The sequence below is a fragment of the Thalassophryne amazonica genome, chromosome 21 (genome assembly GCF_902500255.1).
Source record: "Thalassophryne amazonica chromosome 21, fThaAma1.1, whole genome shotgun sequence".
In the NCBI taxonomy this organism is placed as follows: domain Eukaryota; kingdom Metazoa; phylum Chordata; class Actinopteri; order Batrachoidiformes; family Batrachoididae; genus Thalassophryne; species Thalassophryne amazonica.
Genome location: NC_047123.1, coordinates 24801058 through 24827125, shown reverse-complemented (window position 1 = coordinate 24827125; position 26068 = coordinate 24801058). Strand labels below are relative to the sequence as shown.

The following is a 26068-nucleotide window of genomic DNA, read 5'->3' as shown; positions in this document are numbered from 1 at the left end:
TAATGTGCTCTCAAACACACAAATGCTCTGCAAAGCTCCACAACACAATGGACGTACAAACAAAACAAAAAGAGGTTTCTGTTCAAACGAGTGACTGACTTCTACTGTTCACTGCACTGTAAATAAAATAATGAACCATGAAAATAAAGACAGATTAACAATAAATTAATCAATAAAATTCTCTTGCTCTGTTGGCTAGCAAGAGATAAAGCAAGCATTTTGGTAAGAGTCCTCTGGACAAAAACTTCATTTTGTGTTGTGAGCACTTCTGTTGTGTTGTGGAGCTGTGCAAAGTATTTTTATGTTTGGATGCTTTGTGTGAATTTATAGCAGATATGTTATCAAATTAAATCATTATGTTACATTATTATATTTGTGTTCTCTGCTTCTGAAAGCATTTTTAAAATTTGGAAGCTTTTTTTTTTAATGCAACCAGCTGTTTTTGAATTGATGTGGGTGTTTTTTGAGTGTGTGTTTTCTGCATTTGCAAGTATCGTCTTACCCCTCATGGCCACCGTACAATTGGCTGGAAAACTGATCACTAAGCATGCATTATTTTAAAAGGACTGCACACTTTTCAATTCATTATTTTGGATTGTATTTGTGCTTAGTTTTATATTTAACTGAAATTGGATATTTAATAGCATAATTAAAAAAATAGAATAAAATTTTACATTTTGATTGAAGACATCCATAAAAACAAACAGTAAGAATAATGTCACTTAAAAATAAAATATAAAATTAAAATGTAAACACCAATAAGTGATTCAATAATAATTTGATTCGAGAACACACCTGTCACACACCTGCACAATATGTGGCTGTTCCAGTTTGTGCATTGCTGTGTCAATGTAAGCACGTGTGTGTGTGTGTGTGTGTGTGTGTGTGTGTGTGTGTGTGTGTGTGTGTGTGTGTGTGTGTATCTCCTGAGACTATTTTCAGACGTTCATCTGTCTGAGGTGCCTCTTTTGAGAGATTGTGTCAGAACTGACTTGCTGCCTAACACTGGCCAACAGGATTAGGAGCTCCTTATTTTAGCCCGCAGGGAGATCAGAAGTATGCACTATATGGTTGAACGCAGTTCTTCAAGGTTTACTTCCCGAGCCACTTTGGATACTACGAGGGAGACGTCCGAGGGTCGAGTCTGCAAGACAACAGCATAACGTCCCACCTGCTCTGCTCCCTCGACGGGCCGACAGCACAAAGACGGATTTGTTTGACTATTCCAGCCCATACTAGAATATTTCTCCTTGTCATGTTGTACACTCAGATCTGATCCACCGTGTCCAAAACGGGTATTACAGCGTAGAGCCACCCTGACCACAAACGCACTGGTAATCGAGAACATCTGTGCATCTCCACGGTGTACTGGAAGAGCAGGTGTTTAAATCGTGTGGCGTTCACACACATTTTCACATATTAGAGTGGGTTAGAGAGTAAGAACGAGGTGGTGGGGGTGCCAACAAAAACATTGCTCGTCAGGGTCTAATTCTGTGTCACCTAATCATGAGCAACATACATTTGTCATGCTGTAAAGAGGTCAAGGCTTTGCTAAATCCTGCAGAACAACATTTGTTAGCCTCAGAACATCATGTGCCAGACAGTGAGGATGGGGCAGTCCAGAACGAGGGGCCCTATCTTGACGATCTATAGCGTGTGGTCCAAGGCACGTCTGACAACACTTTGCCATTTGCACCGTGTCTAATGTGAACGCAAAGTAATGCAGGGTTTCCACTTTCAGGAATTGTCAAACTCTATAAACTGACTGCCACCACACCACCCAAGTACAAAGTGTTCTATCCCACAAAAAAACTTTTTCAGAATTGCAAAAAAAAAAAAAAAAAAAAAAAAAAAAGTCACAGAACATCTGGGTCCTCCAAGCCCATGACGATACATCTCCCCGGCATGGTGTCCAACATCAGCAAGATGCCAACAGGACACAGAGTGTTAAATGCCATGAAGGTGTAAACTAACCATTAGGCACAAGGCGCAAAGGTGTATTTTATTTTATTTTTTACACATAATTAGTCATGAGAGTGTTTTAGGAATAACATAAAATAAACCAAACCAATCAATCAGATTGTTACTTGGAGTGAAGTGAGAGGATTTCTGGCAAAGAAATGTTTCATAAAAGTATGAGAGCAAGAAAAAAAAACTGCAGAATCTTAGCCAACTTGATTCAGATGGACGCCCTCAAGCTAAAATTACTCAAGAGCCACTCCGAAAGGTTGTGGGGCAGGGCATAAACGCATATGTGCAATTGCACAATCAAAATAATAATAATAATAATAATAAAGATATACAGTATGCAAGATCTCGAAAAGCACAAAGCTGGCGATGTAAACAGACACCTAGCTAGTGACTGCTCATCAGTTATGAGTTACGACAATTACATAAGTGAAAAAAATGGCTAGAGTTCTAATTTAGGGGAGGAAATACGGGTGTTTGCTGCAAGTGTTACCAATATGTGCAACCCAGAAGGAAAACAAAAGCAGCGACCAGAGCATAGTAGCACCCAAGTACAACTTGTAGCTTTTGTTTCCAGCTTATGTGTTATTTTGTGTGAAATATACACACACACACACACATATATATACATATATATATATATATATATATATATAAATAAATAAATAAACCATTCGCCAGTAATTATCATTTGGGCCAAAAAACTAGATGGCACTCAGAGATTACCTGCCTGTGCCAACCCCAACAGTCCTTTGTTTAACTATCATTAACCAAATCGACATGTCATTGGAAGCAAAATTTAACCAATGTTGTGATAATATGGAACTCAAATGTGGATATAAAAATTACACTATACTTTTCCTTTGACCACAGTGTCTATCACGTTGGTAAATCTAATTGAAATCCCTTCATGTCTTTTGTCTTGCAAAACAAAGCATGATAAAAACAAAAAAGACAAACAAGGTTGACATCATTACTTCACTGGCACGGGTAATGATGATGCATGCCATGAGTTGTAATCTCACACCTCATGGGCTATGTGTAGCCCTCGGTCTGCTTGTTTGAGAGCCTTTGGCCTGTTATTGTTGCAATGATGTAATCTTAGTGTATAGACTGGCTTCTGATCTCAGCCTATTGATTGAGAAGAGACCTGACAGTTTGTGATATTGGATATGGCTTTACTAATCTTTTGTGTATGTGGCCGGAGGAAAATAAGGCTGTAATACTACACCGGTAGCCACGTTCGCTCTACTGATCCAAATCTGTGGTCAGGCGCGGGCGAGACAGTGGTATAGGTTGCCAAAATAGTCTGGCGGCTTGGATTCAACACATTACGAGTACACCGGTGTTAGAAATCCCCAAAGAAATGCCAGGTTAATACTTAATTCTACAGACTATAAGGTGAACAAGCAATCTGATCAAACATTGCACAATATAAGTATATTCCGAAACATTATATGCATGACAAACTTTTCCAGCTAGCTAATTTGCTAGCATGCACCCAAATTTTGTTGTAGAACTAAAACTGGAAGAAAAAAAAGAAGATGGTTTAAGCAAAAATTAAATCAAATATAATAAAGAACCACAACTTTAAATTATGTTTGGAAATTTGTACAGAGTTTAACACTGTATAGTTATGCTACTCAGTACTTAGCACCACTATTAGCTATGAGCACTGATTCCTGGCAGTCAGTCATGACTCCATACCTTCTGCCAGTGGCAATTACAAGAGTTTTTCCATTGGACCTGTGACCTTTCATTGGTCTCAGCTGGACATTTAAGGGGTCAGTGAGCAAGGCTGGTTCCCTGCAATGGCTAACACACACCCAAACACACACACCTCTTCAGATAATCCGCTCGGCTATACCTGTAACGCACAGGAGTCTTTGTTTTTTTTCCTCAGAGAAAGGGTACAAAATTTATTTATCATCAGATGAAACTGCATACTTATGCTCAAACTCATTAATATGCACCTACATTTTAAAAAAAGTTAAAAAGTATAACAAACTGTAAACTACTTTCATAGGACATGAAGCAATTGCATCAAACAAACTTTTTTTTTTTTTTGCTGAAGTGCTTGGAACATAATGAAGACTGTTTCACAAACTGATTCATTGTTTTAAATTATTTTAACAGTAAAATGACTCAGTTGGTTCAGAAGATGATTCAGTTTTGAAACACTCGATGCTTTGTAAAACAATAACTCCAGACAATGAGTTGTTCTGAGTGCTTGGAGTTCAGTGAAGCAAATAGCTTCATGGAGGGATTCTATTTTGGAATCTGCTTAAAAGACTAAATGACACAACCGCTTCAGAAAGTAATTTGCGCATTGTGAATCACTTGAATCACTTGACAAAGTTATTAGTTTTAGAACCCTTAAAACAAGACATTAGAAACTGCGACAAAGAAGTATTTTTTTTAACACCTGAAACACTGAAGACAACTGTTTCAACATATTCCAAGAACTAAACAAGTGCTTTGGAAAGCGATTGTATCGTAATGGTCAAAACAATATCTGAAACGATTGCTTTGGAAATTGATTAAGTATTTTTCAAGCCCTTGAAACTAAATTAATTTCTCTACAAGTTTCACTGCTTGAAAGACTCTAACAAGTGGGAAAAAAAAAGCTTGACCATAGGTCTAAATAGAGCACTGACAGAAAGTGAAGCCTATACCTGACATGTTACCACTCCCTTGGTACTAGCTGTAAAAACAAAATGTGACTGTACCCTACTCATGGATAGTGTGTAATATTTTGTTGGTCTGCAACACTATTTTATTAAAGAATTACAACTGCTATGCCTATAACTGTTTGAAGATGTAGTCTTGTGCAGCAGTGACTGTGCAAACAGGCAGTTTAAGGGGTGTGAAACTCTTCACCTGCAAGTAGAATCATCCCCTGACATGGCAAATGAAAACAGTATTTTTAGCATTATGTTCAAAATTCCTCGGTAGGAACTGTAACCGGGCATGCAAAAGCCTACTCTTAATGAAATCTGTAAAGTGCACACACACTGTGTGAATTTGACTTGGTAGCTAGGTGTTTTTACAAAAGGAGTGGTAAGATGGCTGCTGCTGGATTTCACTTGTCTTCATGCACCTAAAAATATAGATCAGTCCACTTGACACACTAAATGAAACTGTTGATTTAAAGTATTTACCATTTCAGAAGGTCAAAACAGTGGAAATTTTCACAACATTAAAAAAACAAAACAAAACAAAAAACAGCTAATCCTCGAAGTGGAAAGTTGCTGGTATTCAAACCATAATGGAGCCACAAAGACCTACTATCTACCACCTACCATCCCTGGTTCTCAAGACCAGGCACCTAAGTGGCTCTACTCTACGCTTTTCTACTCTCCTATTTTACTCTTCCTTTTTAGATATTTAGATATACCTTTGTATACTGGCATAGTTCCACCTTAGAATTGGAATATAATATATAAGATATACCTTACTGAATTTTCATGTCACGATGTCACATCTGGAAGAACTTTTAATTTAATTTTAGGACAATGGAAAGAGATGTCAGTCATTATCGTAATTTTTTTTTCATTTATGTCAAATTTTCAAGAGTCAGAGTTGCATCAACAAAGAAAATTGAGTGTGTCAGTAGATTTAGTCAAGATTTGGTCAAAATTGGGATATTATGACCAATTTTGTCTTCATATGTTAGCTGGAATTCTGAAATGGCACAAACTATACAATCATATAATAATAATAAATATATTTATCTTTGGAAATCAGGAATTGCGTGCACACATACACACACAGAACAACCAAAACACAATCCCATCCAAGTATTGGTTGAAAACCAGGTTTGTTGGAATAGCAGGACATCTTAAAAATCCCTCGATCATTTAAACGCAGGGGGAAGAGGGTGGGATTTTTCCATGTGTGCTCCCAGAGACCTCACAAGGGAGGAGAAATAACAGACGCAGGAAGTGAGGTGGGATGTTCAGAAAGCATTTAACCGATCAATATGCCAGATAAGCGAGAGAGAGAAAGAGAACCCAGGGGAGACGAGTCTTGTGGGAACAGCTCGTGCTTTTCAAGACTACTGTTTCACGTCTCAGTCAAGTTAAGAACATCCAACTCAGCAGCTTGTGCAGCCGTCTCAGTTAAACATGGAGAGAGGCTCAGCAGTGTGAAAAGTCTTGCTGAAGTGAGGTTTGTGGATGATGTCACTGGTGTCTCCCCGAAGCTCTCGGATCACTGACCGTTCACTGATCCGTCCTGGATTACGACTGTTAACTAACACCTGACACTCTCAGAGACAACACCTGTTATTAGCCATGTGAGAATTATTTTTATTTATTATGTTAATGTGTCAAAAATGTTTTTTTTAAATATGATAAATACAGAATATGTATAAATATAAATTAAAATATTAACTGTAATTAAAATACACAATATTTTGGTAAAGTATTTAAATGTATAATTTAAAATATAACGCAATGCGAAAATACCCTTGGCCGTATGAGCATTGTGTTCTTTATAATTTGCAGTTGTTTCATTAATTATTAAGATCCTATTGTCTTACGTACAATTTTTACATGTTCAATAAAGTCCCCTATTCAATCAGTCAATCATAAACAATATTTACGTTTTAAGAGCGGAAGTTGTGCAAATCAAGGAATATTTCTAGATCACCCTCTGTGCGTTTGCAGGTATTAATAATACAAATTTAACTCCATAGGAAGTTATCGCATTGAATTAGCAGACGTTAGCATATACGCTAACAACATGCTTAAACAATTTCCTTCACGATTAATAAAGTTCTTCTTAACGTCAACAAAATGTCTTGTAAATGACTCCAGAGGTGTCATCATGTTACAAAAACAGCATTTTCAGTTTTTGAAGTGTTTATTTCTTGCTAGCTTTTACATAATATATGACAAACAGGATGTATTTACACACAAACGAAACAGAGATTTGCAGCTAGCTACCAGTCTGTGATGTCACTATGCCAACATCCGTGAAATGTCTTTTAAATATGTTCAGAGGTGTTATTAGGTTCCAAAAACGGCATTTTCAGTTTTAGAAGTGTTCATTTCTTGCTAGCTTTTACATAGTATATTAGAAATGTATATAAACACACAAAACAAAGCAATTTTGGAGTGACCAGACACTGATGTTACAGTGCAGCTCTACTCTGATTGGCTGTCACGCCCGCCACTCAGAAACAAAACTCAATAGAATGAAACAGAATGTGACTTTTTAACCTCTTAAAATACCTCTTAAAATAGGTCAAGGTTAGCCATCTTTGAACATGTCCAAAACTTAATAATTTTCCCCAAAATGTTCCCTGTCAATTTGAAGACTGGCAGTAATAGAACTGGAGTTATGCTGAGCACAGACAGATGGACAGACAGACAGATTGACGGATGCAAAGCCTTCGCAATATCCATATTTTGATGGTCTGGGTCAAAAATTAAAATATGTCACTGCTTCATTTAAGGCATGGTGGCTTTGTGGTTAGCACTCATGCCTCACAGTAAGAAGGTCGTGGGATTGCTTCCTGCCCTTTTTGTGTGGAGTTTGCATGTTCTCCCCATTTCTGTGTGGGTTTTCTTCCACCATATCGAGTTGGTCCCCAGGCGCCGGACTGTGGCTGCCCACTGGTTGGATTGCGTCTAATTGCAATTACGATGGGTAAAATGCTTGTTATATATATATATATATATATATATATATATATATATATATATATATATATATATACGTGTGTGTGTGTGTGTGTGTATGATGACAATAAAGCCACCTAATATCTTTACAGCAACTTCCTGTTATTCATAATAAAATGAGGGTATTTAATAAGAATTCTACAAAAAAAATTGATGACTAATCATCAGCAACGCTCTTGTTGTTGTCCCGTTTTGTAAAATTTTCAAAGGTTTTTACCTTCATAATATATTATATAGATAAAGAGTAATTATGTTTGAATATTGCTGAAATTGGATTGTTTATCATTTTAAATAAGAAGTTCTGTTAAAACACAGATTTAACAAAATTTTAAAATTATGCAGTGCCTAAAACATTTGCAATTTTGCACAGTGTGTCTAAAATTGAACCACTTTATCCTTGATAAACACATGACCCTTCCAACCAAAGTGTTTGGGTTAAACAGTTATGACCTTGAGTTTGACTTTTCAAGGTCACCTAAGGTTAAAGGTTGTGCCCAATAGAAAGGTGATTATGACATTGTTTGAATAATATCAACTGAGCTGTATCTTTAAAGCATTACTAAAAAACAACAACAAAAAAGCTCTTCTCGACATACTAGATATTATGCATGTGAACATCATCACTAACAACGATTCGATACGCACCTCAACAAGCTACCAGCGATGCAATACATATAGCGACACGATTCACCCCGTTCCTGATTCGTTATGTATTTGATGGCAATTCAATTCCTCACAATGCAATACGAAGCGGATTTGGTGCAATACGTTCCAACTGCTTGCTGTGGTTCTCGCGGACCTGCATGTTTGTTGTGGTAGAAATGTGCTTTCTGGCTTCCATCTGTGGTGCATTCAATGCGCCTCGTAAAAAAGCAGACAGCGAGTGATGTATCACGATTTTACCCGTCAATTGAATTGACACTGAATGAATTGCAGCACTCACATCATGCACGTTTCTATCTAGATACCGATTTGTATTGATTAATCTCCACATGTCTACTAGATATGTATTGGGCCCAAATCTTGACCTTGGCCTGTAATTTTGAATTTTAACAGATTTTCCTCAAAATCAAACCATGTTTCTTTGACTGATTCTCAATTATTCAATCAGGTAGCAAAAGTCTGAGTCCCCACCAACATGACAGAAAAAACACAATACCTCAGCATGCATGCAGTAGACCTGCCCAGTACCCTTGACTGCGTTTTTTTTCCCCCCAAAGACAAAGAGAATCCAAGGTAGAGTCACAGCTGAGCTGGTTGATCGATATATGATTCATTTTGTGCATTCATCCTTTGTCAAGGTCCATTTCAGGTCCTGTACCTTTTAACCCCTACATGGATAATCATAACCCTTGGATCAGCGTTGGACAGGTGCTCCGTGTTCAACGCATCAAACTCTCCAGCAAATGTATTTTGGACTGAGGACTAAACTGTTCATCAGACAGTCTTGGAGCTGGTTCTTAAAGAGGTCATGAAACCTTTTCAGCAAGCTCATGAAAGTCATCTTCCAAGAGTTGAAAGCTTGTAGTGAAAAATAACCCATCGACACTGAGGTGATATGTCTTAAAATGAAAAATATATATATTTTTGCAGGTAGCTAAGAATCATGTTTAATAAAAGGGGAATGACGAACTTGATCTGCTGTACTCACCTTCTTTCAACATGCCAACTTTAAGACATTTCATAAAGCGACAGGCCTGGCAAGACTTGCGTCTCCTTTTGGTGATCTCACATTCATTGGTGGCTGGACAGCTGTACTCGATGTTTCCTGTAAGACAGCAGAAAGGAAAATTCAGTCATGTTGCATATGAAGCAGCATAGGTGCAGCTGGGGGGGGGTTTCCGGGGGCAAACCCATATGAAAATGGCAGAACTAAGACTTTTTAAAAACTTTTAACGATATGAACCAGTTGTTTCACCCCATTCTGTTTAATTATATATATATATATATATATATATATATATATATATATATATATATATATATATATATATATATATATATATATATATATATATATATATATAGAGAGAGAGAGAGAGAGAGAGAGAGAGAGAGAGAGAGAGAGAGAGAGAGAGAGAGAGAGAGAGAGAGAGAGAGAGAGAGAGAGAAATAAATGGAACAGTTACTTCAGATGCTGATACACTAAACATGTCACAAATCAATTCAGTCTTAAAAATGCTCAAAACAAAACGAAAAACCTGCTTCAAACCACCAATCACTGTTTTGAAACACTTAAATGAATCACTTGGTTCAGAAAACATTTGGTTTTTGAAATGTTTGAAACACAAAATAATTCAGAAGAGTGTTGACTGCTTTAAAATACTTGAAAAACTAAATTATAGTACATATAAGAAATTAAATAGTTGATACATATATAATTTAACATACTAAATGAGGCACTCTTAAAAAAAGATTCACTTTTTGAAAATATAAAAACAGAATTAAACAAATACTTTTCATGATCTCAAAATGTCCAAAGCACTAAATATTTTTTAAAATGCTCAAAACAAAATGAAAAACCTGCTTCAATCCACCATTCACTGTTTCAAAACCCTGAAATGAATCACTTTGTTCAGAAAACGTTTGGCTTTTGAAATGCTTGAAACACAAAATAATTCAGAAGAGTGTTGACTGCTTTAAAATACTTGAAAAACTAAATTATAGTACATATAAGAAATTAAATAGTTAATACATATATACTTTAACATACTAAATGAAGAACACTTCAAAAAAAGATTCACTTTTTGAAACTACAAAAACAGAATTAAACAAATACTTTTCATGATCTCAAAATATCCAAAACACAAAATATTTGCTACAAATAATAATTGTTTTGAAAGGATGAAAACATAACAAATCAATGTACTGCTTCAGAAAGAAGTTAATTGAAATGCTCACAACATGAAACAATTCACTGTTTCACCTGTGCTAAACCGCTTGTGGCAGAGCAGGGAGAGATGGAAAAATGTGTAGGTGAGTGGTACTTTAGGAACAGGTTTGGAAACCATAAACAATTGCTTCATAAAATGCTTCAGTTTTTTTGAAACACTGCAAGAAACAATTACTTCAGAAACTCGTGAAGTACTGCTATGGCGACATCCAATGGACAGCGAATGCAACTCTCTCAAAATGTTTTCCTGGCTCTGCCTGTGATATGACAACAGCCTCTCACAACTACAAAAAAAACCAAAAAAAAAAAAAAACATGCGCGATCGTGGACACACACACGCGTCCCAAGGTGACCCCATGTGACTCACTGAAGGAGAGGAGGGTTTAGTGGCATTTTGATGGGACACATAAAAAATGCCTCCCCGCCCTGGATCCCCACCCCCACCCTGACTCACGGATAAATTAGCTTCATTAATGCAGCGCGTCCTCTCTGCAGGGCTCAGTGCGACCCCTTACAGCCCATCCTTCTTCACCCAAAGGATGATGGGAAGGTTGCCCTCCCTCTATGAGATGGACACAGCGAGCTCTCTGCATAATGTCCTCCAATGCACACTTCCACTTCTAACGTTCCTATATCATGTAGCAAAAAATCCCCAAACCAAAACAAAAAAAAATCCCTTGATGGATTATTCACGTCCGGCATTGGCTCACTGTATTTTCTATGCAATTTAATCACCCCAGTATCAAAACGGACACAAACACAGACGTATTGAACCTGCTGCCAGGTTCCGGTTAATATTTTTTCAGATCATTGTCTCAAAAGTTGACATGATGCCGGGACTCTCTTTCCCCAAGTATCTAAACCGCTTGGTTGAATCTTTGAACAATGTCCCGTATGCCTGTAAATGTATTTATGGCACTGAAAAATGAGAAAGCAGGTGATGTTAGTTGCAGACTGCCAGAACCCCCCAGTCCCCTGGTGGTCAGGGTGAAGGTGCCAACATTTGTCAGGATCTCTGGCACGGACAGTGCCAACGGGGTCACATGCACAGCGAGGGGCCCGGTGCACAGTGTCAGGATGTTGGCCGAGGCTGCTGTAGGTTTCGGAGTGGGCAAAGTCTTACAGTCTGAGGCTCTATTACAGGGAACACGACAAAAATAATGGCAAAAATTAAAAAGTATAATTTAAAAGCATCAAAACATCGAAGTCCGAACAAGCTGTGCGTCTAAAAGCTCGCCGGTGGTGTGCCCTCTCAGTTAATCAAGTCTTGTGTCCACCTTTATTTCTCAAAGGACATTTCAACCGCTCTAATATCCTTCCTTAACCTCTCTTATTTTCTCTCTAAATTTTGATAGATTATTATGCCGTGCTCTTAGCCACACGTCCATCTCCTCTCAAGCTGGACCTCTCCTTGTCCTCCCCCTTTACGGAGGCTGGGACCCCCTTGCTGATTACCATTCCATTAAAGCAGCTTCTCCTTTCAGTCAATGACCACGTCCCTCATCCCTTATCCTCTTGGCTTTTATTTAGAGGACTCCTCACTATGTCCCTCTGCTCTTCCCTTCCTCTATTATTGCCCCGACAACACGTGCCTGCGCTTCTAATTGGCCCCCCTGTCTCCTTCCTCTTGGGTGTGGACTGGAGGGGCCCTGGGGGCAAAGAACAGCTCCACACCTCCCACCCTCCTGTCTTGACTTTCTCCCAATGAAATGCCTGGTTCTTAATTACAGTCACCCAACACTGATTGTTATTGACTGAAACTCCCGCAGCTCAGGACGAATGACAGACAGATTAGCTTCATTACAAGCGTGTCCTCCACGAAGGAGAACAAGAGAAGACGAAAGGGGATCTGTGCGAGGCAGCACGAAGTCATACACAAGAACCATTTACAGGCCTCATCTCATCATGAGGCCTACGTGTCCTTCAGGATTAAGCTAGAAAATAAATACATGTGTGTCAATAGATCACTTGTAGTTGAGCTTCAGGAGAATACAGTTATGGTTTTGTACTTGACAATTACATGCTAAAATTATGAAGGAAAGCTAGAAACATACAAACCACCTAAAGCTGGATCAAAGATGGGACATCAGTCCATTATAGGTTACTTCCCCAAACAAGGCTGGTACCCATTTACAGCTAGGTGGACTGAGACAATGCAGATGAAGGGTTTTGTTGAAGGACAAGACAGGGTGACCAGGAATCAAACCCAGCTCTACGTATTGGTCACCCAATGCCTTATCTCCCCTGAGCTATCTGCTCTAAAGTAAAAGGGTCAAAAATAAACCTGAATCAGTCTGGTTTATAAGCCAAAGTAAAGAAATAAGTCTTCAAGCAATGACTGACAAGTCCAGAACCTGAATAAATCGTAGGACTGTCTGGGTTTGCAACTGGTCTGGACCAAGACTAAGATCCAGGCTTTGTACAAGTTTTGTGTTCAAAGTGTCAAACTTATGAAGAGACTCAAATCACTCCAGGGACCAGAACTATATTACTAATGCAGGGTCGATATAAACCAGTATATTAGACAAATAAACCAAACTGGCCATCTTTTTTTCAGACAACATTCAATGACACAGCAATGATTAAAGTAAATTTCTAGCATTATTTTGCCACGATTTTGACAATGTCTTGGATTTTTGTAGCTTCTGGGATGGTTGCCCCATTGACTCCCATTAATCCCTTCCTTAAATAATGTTTGAAAACAACACAAACACCAGCAGTGCGTACAGCACTGAGAATGCTTTAATGCAGTGTTTCCCAATCCTGGTCCTTGGGACCCAAAGTACTGCACATTTTCCATTTGTCCTTGAACTAATTAGAGTAGATCAACTCAGTCATTTGTGTTCAGCTAATCAACAGCTGACTGAACAATGGAACACACTTGACTGACCTGATCTACTCTTCATTCAGGACTAATGGAAAAAGAACTTTGGGACCTGAAGACCTGGACTGGGAAACACTGCCTTAACAAGACTAGGAACTTACAAATAGTTAACTTATAGTTGAAGGATGTTTTCTTACTGACAAGTAGTATAATCTTTATTTTTTTAACCTTTGGTTGGGATGTTTTTGCATATGTTGGCTGGTTTGTCACTCAGCTAACTCAAAATCCAGTGGACGGATTTTCACAAAAGTTGGTGACCATTAAATTTGGTGGCAGATCTGGAACAATCCAACAATGGCATTTTCCTGTTTTATTTTTTTTCCCCATCAGTGCCTCGTGCATTAATGTGTACGGCAACACTCATAGGGTTAGAATCTGGTCTGAGGAAATGAGGTATGTGTTCTACAGAGTGCCCTTCTAGTCAAGTGGATTGTAGAAACCACAGCGAAGTTCTAATTTCTTGCCAAAAACAAAATTTGATCCAACACCAGTGGCTGTACAATGAAAAGTGGATCACAATGATGATAAAAATCTTGGATCTTGAATACTTGTACCATATAACCTTCTCTGTAAGGATACTGATCAATGAAATAAAGAAAAAAGTTTTCTGACCCGGTTCCACAGTGTCCACTTGGATAAAGCAAACAGTACCATCGATAGAATTAACAAGAAACTATGTGCAAATCAATTAAACTGTTCTTTTGGAATGGTGGTTTGCTACATAAGTAGAAAGAAACTGGAGTACACATGACTGTACATATACATAAGAGTCTGCCAGGTCAAGATCAATATCCGCCTCTGGATAACAGTGCATCTGTTGTGTAACACACATAATACCCATTTTTGTTATCAAGGCGTGTGCACAGATTTTAGAGTTACTGGCAAAATAAAATTTAACAGAGCTTATAATGAATGAACACCTCAATTCAGAAGTCACCACCAAAGTTGAAGGTAGTCATCCACTTATACCAACTCAATTTACACCAAGTTTAACTGGAATTACTAACAGAGGTTTGGGTAACACATTTAGAAGGTAAACAAATGGAGGAAAAAGAAGTCAGGGACCAGGTACGGGTGACCTTGGATTTTTTAGAGCTTAGGCTGCTTTGGCTGCTGACTCAATGGTTTTGTATATAGTATGTAAATTGTAAGTTAAATGTGGGTGGGATTTGAGTGTAATGTGAAATTAACCAATGGGCTTGACATCTGTCATTATGTTTGGTATATGAGCAATAACAGATGGCGTGTCAGAGTATCAAGCCCAAAGTGATCATAGAGACCTAAGAAGGGGAGAAGACAATTCCCAAAACCAAGTTGTATATCTATGAATGTCAAAACAACCACACATTATAGGTATGGTGGACTCATATAATCGAAACAGCTGGACTGCAGGTTTGGACAGAATACATTTGATATACGATGTTTTTCAAATTTATCCAAATTAAACATGCATTGGCCTGCATAACTCAAAAGCAACAAAGAAAGTGGGGAGTCTTGCATTAACACTTCAAAAGGTTAACCCAAACCCAGCCTAACCGTGCCCTGAGCCCAAACTCTACCCTGAACCCTAGCCCTAAACCGAAATTACATCCAACCCATCATGAATGCTAAACCTAGCTCAGTCTTTATCCTAATCGGAACCCTACCGAGGCCCAAGTCTACCCAAACCCAAATAATCTTAACTCATACCCAACTCTGCCATAACCCAAACCCTTCCCCAACTTGAATCATAACCCAACTCCAACCGTAATGGGGCTATTCCACAGAGCACCTTCCTTACTGTTCAATCCCAAATTGCAAATCAGTGAATGTTTTGTAGCATTATAGTAATTTCTTGATCCATCTTTGTCAATTATGACAAAACTGGGTATACATAGTAGTTGCGGCCATCATTGGCACCAGATTTGAATTTGGGATCCAATTTTTGAACAGTTTAAAAATTTCACCACAATGTTAAACCGAACACTCCATTTCAATACAATAGTTACGTTAATGTAACAAAAACTTTGAAAAAAGTTATAGTCACTCATTTCTATTGATTAAACTAACTCAAAAATGAATTGTCATAACAACTCAGTTCCTTTAAGTGCATTTAAAGTTTTGGCGCATTTAAGTGTTGGTGATGTATTTCCAGTGCGAGAGGCCAGCAGGTGTCGCTGTGCATATGTAGTTAGTAAACCTCACTCCCAACAGCTCAGAAGAATTCTTTGGTCACAAGGCCAGACCCCTGGGTTTTAGCTTTCTGGTTCGAGAGTCTGACTGCCATGCCGGAGATCGTGAGTTCACGTCCTGAGGGGAGCGAATGGGCGGAGTCATAACAACACAAACCAGAGTCAACAAGTAAAAATGCAAATTTTTTTAGGCAGAAATTTGTCACTTCTTTTTTTAATAGAAAAACAAACTACATTTTTAATTAACTATAAATTAAGTTACTAAAACTTTAATAATTAATTTTTTTTAAATTATTTTATTTAAGTTGCAAACTCAAATGGTTTAAGGCAATCGGGTTCCTCAAGCGGTTTGAGTTCAACTAACTCATTGAGTTTTACAGTGCACAATTCTCGAAATCGCTGATAGGACGTGGTAACTTTCAGGTATTCGCAGTCTTAACTTCAGTCATGTACAATCTTCTTTAAATGGGGTATTTATAAAGTCTATGGCTTGAAACTTGTTTAATCATGCTCCATCGAGGTAAAAATCTGAAGCCAAAGTAGGGTTTGTTGTGGTTTTTTGATCAGAGGGTGCAGCTCCTTTCTTTTGTTTTCGGGTGGGCTGCCAGGTCTGCACTTTATAACCCAGGCAGTTGCCAAATCTGCACTTTATAAGCCATCCTATTAGGAGGCAAGCCGAATTAAGCTATTTCACTCTGTTTTATGCACTTTTTTGGATTGTGAGTGATGGTAGTAGAACGGTACCCTATGGAATAGCCCTGTAACCCCTTACTTCAAACCCTAACCCTAAACCAAAATTACCTTAACCCTTACCCAACCAATTCAATTCAAGTTATTTATATAGCCCCAAATCACAACAAAGCTGCCTCAAGGTGCTTAACATTGGTAAGGTCTGACCTTACCTACCTCCCCAAGCATGCACACAGATGACAGCGGCAAGGAAAAACTCGCCTATATTAACCCTAACCCAATCCCAATTTTAAGCTTAACCCACCTCCAGCCTTAACCATACTGAGGCCTAACTCAGCCCCAAAGTCTAATCCCAAACTCTTACCCAATCCTACATTATCCAGGTAGGGTTATCTCTAACCCTACCTCAGCCTTAATCCAAATATGACCCTAGTCTTAATGCACAGTTACAGTGTTCAACACTACACACAAAATGTAACACTTTGTCAATTACATTTCAAGCAGAATATTCATTTAAATACAACAAAATAAAAATCTGTATTGCGGTACAAGTGACACCTGCACATTTTCTTTTCTTTGAAGATGATTCAACAGGATAAAACAATTTTTCTGAGCGAGCAGAGATCCATGTACAATCAGCTCAATTGAGGGAATGAAAGTTGGAAGGGAGGCAGGAATTACCTTGTATTGTCCTTTTGAAAAATGCTTTGCAGGCCTCACAGGAAGCTACCCCGTAGTGATACCCAGAGGCAATGTCACCACAGACCAGGCAAAGCCTCTTGGGAATGGCGTTGAGCATATACTCGCACTTAATTGGTGAGTCATCCACCACGCCGCCTGAACACTCCTCATAGCGGCGTAGGCAAGCGCCACCACTTCCGAGCATGCCTGGGTTGAACATTGGTGGTGAGTCCAGGGGGTGCGAGCGTCCGTTGCTGGCGTTAATGTAGCCGCCGCTCGCGTCAGAATTACCGCTAGGACTGTGGTGACTGCCTGTGTCGACAAGCGAGGAAGAAGGACTGGAAGGCTCTGTTTTGACGTAAGAACCACAGCTTGAGGACAGGTGCCGGTCCTCAGAGGGCATTCTGGTTAGCAACCTGGGGAGACATATAAAAGACAGTTGGAGCAACAGTAAGTGAGTCAGGAGATGCTGTAGTCAGTCATAATTTCTTAATCCATCATGGATCATGCCATGTTTCAGCTGAAGAGAGAACCTGTGGAAGCTAGCGTTAGAAGGCCTTTAAAGACCAACAGAACCAGTTACCATGAAACCTGAAATAAAAGGCATTATACCTTGTAAAACTGCAATAGAACAGTTATCCCCAAAAGCAAGCCTGACAAGATGTTCGCAGGCGTCGCTTCTTTCAGTCATCACCTGATAATTCCGTAGAAGATTCACAACCTGTGATGGAATGCATTTTTCCAACGTGCAAGTCATTATTGCGCTAGAATGTGAAGTGATACATTATCTTATGTCTCAGACCGAACGGTAAGCAACAAGCGTGCCAGCAGATGTCCAATAGATCTTGCAAACAATGGCCACGATTGGTCGTCTGCCAGGAGGAAATGAATGAATGAAACTTCAGAAGACGGTTAATGGGCAGAGAGAGGTGTTACGTTTGGCGTATGGATGATCACGGGTAATACATGACCCAATCAATAGTCCCGGCTATTTTGCCAGTGCACGGTGTTGGGTTACAGTGGACGTGGAGAGTGGATGTAGAGCTTGAGGAAGACATGATGACCTGGGATGAATTTCTGTAATACCTGATTATATTATATGTATTGAAAAAAAGGCTACAGGTACAGTGAAAGTTAAGTTTTAGCATTTTCAGTTTCCGCAGTGTGATGCATACCAAACTGAAACCCAACCCCGCCAATGTCAGTTTCAAACACAGACATGCCCACTCTAGCTATTGCAGCATTTCATCATGATTGTTGGGTTGTATTACCAACATTAGCATATTGTAGGAATTTTTAGGCATTGTAGCCCTCGCGGTCTGTTGCCGTACCTTTAATAAGAACCACTGGAAAAGAAAAAAAAGCCATGTAAGGACCCAACACTACACAAATATCTTCAGTTTCTTGCAACTTTTTGGCTTTTACTGCATTTGTCTCCACATGAAGTGATTAAGCTCTGACAACATGAAACCTCTTAACTGCTAACGGGTAGCGGGCGGGCAGGGGGGAGATGACCTCCACCCCTGGGCCCAGATCAGATCTATCGATCCTCTGCTTCCTTCCTGTGCCAGATGAGGCATGAAAAAATAAACCCTCCTCTTACTGGTCCCAGACATTCCTTATGCATTTTTAATCACTCATCACTGTTAACATAGCTGGAGATGCAGCGATACAACATTACGGCCATCTCGATTCAGACGTCACTGCGGATTATTAAAGATTCAAAAGAGTTAAATCTTGCAAGCAATCAGCATCTATAGTCAGTTGAAGGTGTATTTTTCCCTTCTGAGGGAATTGGAGAGAGTGGCGTGGCAACAGTTAATACATCATCGCAGCCAGATAGGGGGGATTCCCTGTGGACTAGTACATTGTGGCGTATGTAAAAAGTAGTTCATTCCACACTTAGCACACAGTAGCACTGGGGAGATGTTTTTTGTTCGGTTTAATGGAAATTTCTAATGGGTCCTTTCAAATGTGTCGAAATGAAATAATGGCACGAGCCACCAATTCTCGCAGACAGAAATAGCATCACAGTTTTATAATTTGGTTGTTCTCCCCCATCACAGAGAGACGTATAGTTTTCCGAGCGCGGCACGACTCCGCCGCGCTCCCCTCAACGCACGCCGCCCGACTGCGTTTGCTTGGCCGTGCGGAGCGACTGTGCAAAGCGAGCAGACAAGCCACGCACATCGGGCAGACGTGAAGGTCACCTGCTTTTTGTGATGGCGTGCAGACAGGCAGCGTCTAGACCGTGCAGAAATGCCAAACGAGCTCAGATCACTGACCGCCGTCGCCGCCGCTGTTGTTGTTGTTGTCGTCTTATTTTGATTTTTTTTTTTTTTCAAGCCAGGACGTGGCTTGTGTGCAGAGCGGAGTGGCTTAAAAGATCACACATACGGGACGCCTGCAGATCCCCTCCGTGCATTTAGCCTCGAAAATGTTTTTACACTCTCAGAGTTTTAGCGCGATTAAAAAAAGATGAATGTTCAATGCACTTTAAAAACAGTTCCTCTTCGGTTTAAAAAAAAAAAAAAAAATCCACATCTCACTGCATTTCTCCTGCTGTGGGGAAACTTGATTGTTAAGCTTGGGGTTAGTGGGGAACACGGCGGAAAACGGCGTGCTGAGCGCACATTCAAACATGAACGCGAAGAAGGACAGAGGCAAGGAGCCATGCATGAAATTAGTTCATTAATCTTTCCATGATAGGCCGCGTCCTTGTTTGGGGCGAACTCTATCAGCTTTAAAGCGAGCGCCCCTTCCCGCCTGACACAGATTACACTGTTAGTCCGCAGCCGGGATGTCTGGGAAATGAATGGCTGTGTGAGCGGGGGAAAAAAAAACGGGGTAGTGCACTGTGTAGCCAAAGTGTTAAGCAGTGAGAAAAAACAAATGGCACAAGTGAAGGTCATAAAAAGAACTAAAACACTTCATATTTTAAATACGTTTTTGATATAACAGAATCAATTCACATGAAAAACAGTTTACAAAGATAATCTGCACATTTTGCATTTTTCAACACCTTAAACTTTTTACTGATCAGGCACCAAGTAATTAATTCTTACATCTCTATAGCGACTTTAAAGCTGATCAAATTCATTAACCAACATTACCTTGAAATAAAAGAGAAACTGTTTCCTAAATTAAACTTTTAGGACTTGACATGTTCAGATTCCTCTCACTGTTTCACACCAACAAATGTTATAGCTCAAAGTTTTTGGGCATTTCAAACAGGCATACAACTTTTAAACATAAGGGTACGGCTGCTTTTCACTTAAAAAAGGCATGATTTTATTTAGGCAGCCTCTTTATAATCGGCATATCTAAAAACATAAAGTTCTATTTTATCAGGTTTTAAACAATCATTTTATTATCAAGTGATAATTAACAGCTGAGTTTGCTTTGTAATGTACCAGGCAGTAAACCGACACAAATCAACTGTTTTTCCCCATATTAAAAGTGAGGTTGATTTAGATTTTCTTTTGAGCGACTGCTGAAAATCAAACAATGCTCACATACAATTTTAATAGCAGCAATAACAACTTTTTTTTTAAAGTAGGGTGTCTAAAATTTTTGTACAATTCTTTAGAATCTCATTTGCATTGAACAACTTTAATAATTTAGTATTATAATTTTACTTATTTTACCACACACACACACACACGTATACAATAAGTATTAAAAAATAACTGACTGGGTATTCCTCCTACTTTGAACATTTCATTTTAAATTATATTTTCTATCATCATGATTTGCCCATAACTTTTTTTTACTGTTATTTTTATTTGACTATTATGTTGCAACATAAAGTTTCCATTTCTTGTGATAGAAGTTAATTTTTTTTATTACGTCTGCCAAGGACGTAACAAAATCATCGCCGTTTATATATTTGTCTGTCTGTCTGTTAGCAGGATTACGTCAATACTACTGCACGGACTTTGACTGAAATTTTGTTTTTACCAGATAGATATTAGGCCATGGAAGACTTCATTATATTTTGGAGGTGATCCGGATCTGTATTCTTGATCAAGATTTCACTTTAAATAGGCTTTGAAGGATTACGTAAAAACAAAACAAAAACAAACAAAACTACTTAACGGATTCTCACCAAATTTGCACCACAGATAGATATTAAGTCATGGAAGACTCCACTAAATTTTGGAGGTGATCTAGATCCAGAATCAAGATTTCAAATTCTATAGGCTTTGAAGGATTACATCAAAACTACTTCATGGATTCTCACCAAATTTACACCACAGATAGATATTAGGGCATGGAAGACTCCACTGAATTTTGGAGGTGATCCAGATCAGGGAACGTCAGAAATCTCCAATTAGTCTGGTTTTACCATTTATGAAGAAGTCAGCTACCACTAGGGGGTATGGGGGGACTCAGTAGAGTGCAGACCTATGCCATGGTGCAGAATCACACGAACCCCAACTGAGCCGTTTGCATAAATTGATTTACCTGCACACTGTGTTCCAACAAAGTGAGCTTCAATGTTTCACAGTGGTAGACCAGTGACCTGTGCAGTGACCGCTGGGACAGTCTCCAGCACCCTCGTGACCCTTAACTGAAATAAGCAGGCTCAGAAAATGAATACATGAAGTTTCATCAGTATTTAACAGCATCAGATATGCTTCAGCCCTCACAAGAATGCGTCACGCACACAAATGTCTCGGCGTCTTCAATGTCACTGGCACGAGGAAAGATTGCAGAGATTTCCCACATGGATGATGGCTCCTCACCTGGAGGACCAACCTCCATCTACATACCACCTCCAGGAAATTGCTCTCCCCGCAAAGTCAAACACGCCCCCTAACTACCTCGTAAGGAGACACAAATGGAGGAGGTTATACATCGGGAGAACGTGCAAACGAGCGGGAACTTAAGCCGTCATTGGAAATCAGAGGGGGGTCTCCTGAGGGACAGTCACGATATTGATTTCATAAATAAACAGAGATGGCCATCGATCCTAATGTTATTTTGCATTTCAATTACTGCCCAGAAACATAACCTTCAAACGTCTGCCTCTCCACGCTAATAACATCCACTGATAATCACAAGCCAGTCTTGTCCAGTGCAAATTGGCTTCTCTCTCTCTCTCTTTCTCTCTCTCCCCTCACCCCACCTCCCCTCCAAAATGTGTAAATGACATAACTTTGCATTTGCCTAATGGTATTAGAGCACAGGCTGTATTTCAAGTGCGCTTTGAGCCGATACAGTACGGCGCTCTGGTCAATTGACACAATGCAAATTAAGGTGGCGAAGAGAAATTAAGCTCACAATGTGGGACCTCAGCGGGACCCATTAAATTAAACACGCTGTTTGATCAACACTCTGCAATCTTGTCTGGGTGGCTTTTAATCCGCCTGATCAAAACCACAAACTAAGACGTCTACTCGTAAACTTGCATTCGCTGCGTCTTTGTTGACTCTTCAAGAAACATTGTAGTGAATTCGGAGTCCTTGATGGGCCGGTGAAGGGATACAAAGATGGGGTCACAACACATAACTGAGTTATTTCTCTTTCGATGCCATCCTCATGTGTCCCCCCCCTCCACACACACAACCACCAACACCACCACTGTAGCCCTTAATAAATACATCATTGTGATTGCTGTGAAAAAGCCCAGAAATATGGGCAGTTGGGCTAAAAACTTCTCAGAACTTCACCACCAAAACTCAGACGCGCTCCCTCCCCTCCACTCCCCCACATACCGCGATCCCACCACCTGCTTCCTCCATCCGTCAGTATGCTCCATAGGTTCTGTTGGCTTCCAGTTTCCGAGACCAGTTCCAGCAATAATCCCACTTAATAACGTGGTCCCCTTTTTAGCCCATTTTTAAATATTACTGTGGCACAAACACTGCGGCGACACTCGTCGTCTGTTGGAAGCCTGCTCCAAAAGCAGAGAAAGCAAAGTTTGCACAAAGATTGATGAGATATTTGGCAGAACTACACTAACTTATGGCAGTGTATAAACACGGTTAACAAGGCAGTGTAAAAACATATTAAACTCTTCTTGCTTGTGTCAGCAATAACACTTAAAGATGCACAAAATACCACAATACAGTGTGACAAAGTTTGAATAATAGTGTTTCTAGAGGATTTAACCTGTCTTGTCAGGACTGGCTATTGGGGCCTTGTATGGCGGCCGCTTCCTGAATTAAAAAAATTAACTTTTCATGAGTTTTCCGCAGGAGGTGGCTGGAAATATTGTACAGTCAGAGTCTTCACAACATTCTGCAAGAATTTCATGAAGAATTGCAACATCTTTTCCAATACTGCATATTTAAATCTCATGGCTGATTTGATGAGGAGGAGGAATAAATCAATATGAGGCTAATTAAATCGCTTCACAATATGGAATCGTGTCAAATGCTGCAAGCAATAATTTCCAATTGCAGCTCAAACTGTTAGACGATGGTTTAAAAAAATAATAATAAGGACATCTTAAAGATGGACAGGACTGCAAACAGATGCTTGATGACCAAACAAGTTTTTGAAGTGCAGACAGACAGACAGAGAGAGACAGAGAGAGAGAGAGAGAATGCACGAGAAGATCTGCTGTTTGTCCTAACAGACACAGTCAGGTGTTTCAGTCATACAGCGCTGTTAAAATTAGACTACAGGTCAGCGAGCGGTTCTGTGGTCAGCGCCGCACGTGCACAAAAACGTGTGCATGTCAGCACACATCTGACCATTTGTACTTATTCCAGATTGACTGAATGAAAAAAACAAAGCAGATTTTTTAATAACTGCATCACATGACTGATTTTTATATTGGTGTAAGAAAAAAAAAGCATCAATAAATATACAAATTTCTTCCCTAAATTTACAGCATGACGCTTTGTATGTTTGATTTTATTTCTTACTGCAAAACAAAACGTCTTAAGTCCCTTTTTTCCCCTCAGGAAACAACACCAAGAACAATTTTATAAATTGTAGTATTAAACAGTTGATTATGTTATAGTAATTAAATATGTACATCTTTTTTTAAATTTTAACTTCTGTTTAGAGTGCAGGCAAAAAAAGTACATATTGTTCAGAATCCAGGTAAACAACTTTAGTTTTTAACTTTTAAATGGTCTGAAATAGACAAACAGAGAAAAAAAAAAAAATATATATATATATATATATATATATATATATATACATCCAATATTGCTTCTGCATAAATGCATATTCATGTCAGTAAATTACCGGAATTTAAATTTCCAAGACTTCCTCCCACCACAAAAAAGTTTGACTTTTGTCTTTTCAGAATAATAAAAACACAATAACTTTGCAGGGTGCATGATTCTGAAAAAATAAAAAAAATAAAAGTCCAACATGATAATAATCAGAGAGTAATGAACTGATTAACTTGGTCTTCTACAACATGGGTCTTGTCAAATTATGGTATCAAATTCAATTTTAAAGCTGCAAAACTAAACATTTCTTTTGTTTGGTCTTTAATCTTGAGCGCTATATATCATGAAAATGTAGTACTTGATATTTTGATGCGTTTTAAAATTATATTCATTTTTTTTTTTTTTTTTTGGGATCATGCACTAGATTTCTGAAAAGTACTGCAAATTTACTCAAGTACACAGATGGATTTCTGACAGATGCATGACTTTCAAATTGTAGTTTGCTTGTAGAAAACACAATTGCACCTTGAGAAGTGGACACAGAAGTCGACAGGCGTCTCGCCGCGGGCCGGCAGCTCGGTCATCAGGCCAAACATTCCAGACGAGTTCACGTTAGTCCTCGAGGCTGAGCTTAACTAAGCCCAGTTTTATGTGGCACAGAAAGCACAGGTTTGCAGAGTGCAAGTTACAGGTGATAGGTATCGTAGTTCATAAATCAAATTTACAGCTGAAACCTGAAAGTTCTTACAAACACAGAGCTCACAAGACACAACAAATTATTGTACTCTCAACTTCTATCACAATTTCCTGACTGTTAAACACATTATTTATTTTAAAAATCACATTCATCAAATGCTGAGATATCAACAAGCAGAAGAGAAAATTTTAGATGCAATCCATCAAAAATTTTCACATCCACACGCTTGTCCAGCATCAATCGCGCACAGATAAACTCATGATTCATCCGTGCACACACGCACATATGCACACGTGAGTCTGCACAGTGGATTGTGGGAAAACAGCACACGCACACCTATGCACGCACAAATACACATAATGCAGTGCGACACTTATAAGATCGATCCTGCTTTGCAGCATCATGTTTCTCATTTTACACTTCCACTTAAAGTGCTTACAATGTGAAAATAAAATACATAACCATCACAGCTGTAATTTAAAAGTATTAAATCCTATTTTACATGATGTAGACTGTTAAAAAAGAACACATCTGTCTTACTTTTAACTACTCTCTAACGTGCACAAGAAAGGTAATGACAGATCAAAACACAAGTGAGATATATTTTTTAAAAAGCGCAATTAATATACAGTTTAGAAACAACTTCCCTGATGCAGTTAGTACAGTAAATATTGGTAAAAAATAATCAAGCGTGATTGTTAGTTTCTGCAGTTTTTAGTACATTTTGGTGCAAATATCTATAATCACATAAAATTATATATATATATATATATATATATACACACACACACACACATTTGAATGTAGTTTCTGAAATTCTTTAAAACTCCATTTAAATTCACATTTTTATATTTATAACATTTACTCTTCTGTAGTTTTAAAAGACAACTCTGCACAAATGTGTAAAAACAGGTTGGTAGACTTTACAAAAACTATTTAATTTAGATGAATAGAACATCTTTCTTGGTGTACATAATGCTGGCGGTACATTTATTTTTTGTTTTTTAAACTTCCAAACGTGACATTTTCTCACTATGACATCACTTTAATCCTTCTGTAGTTTTAAAGACAACTCTACACAAATCTGTAAAAACAGGTTGGTAGACTTTACAAAAACTATTTAATGTAGATGAACAGAACACCTTTCTTGGTGTAAATAATGCTGGTAGTGCATTTATTTATTTATTTTCTTAACTTCCAAACTTGACATTTTCTCACTATGACATCACTTTAATCCTTCTGTAGCTTTTAAAGACAACTG

General features: G+C 38.7%; 1 protein-coding gene across 3 annotated transcripts in view; it reads right to left on the bottom strand.

Moving 5' to 3' along the window:
* LOC117503038 (steroid hormone receptor ERR2-like) overlaps nucleotides 1-26068 on the bottom strand; it is a 96679-nt gene that overhangs the window by 23715 nt on the left and 46896 nt on the right. For 2 of the 3 annotated variants that reach the window (XR_004558463.1, XM_034162197.1), the window contains exons 1-3: nucleotides 24636-24787; nucleotides 16975-17390; nucleotides 9307-9423 (exon numbers count right to left, since the gene is read on the bottom strand). Coding sequence is in view for 2 of the 3 variants with exons in the window: in XM_034162197.1 (XP_034018088.1) it covers nucleotides 9307-9423; nucleotides 16975-17390; nucleotides 24636-24706 (604 nt within the window). In the remaining variant the exon portion in view is untranslated. Of the gene's footprint in view, nucleotides 1-9306; nucleotides 9424-16974; nucleotides 17391-24635; nucleotides 24788-26068 lie in introns of those variants that run through there. The other variant, XM_034162198.1, reaches the window with a different exon arrangement.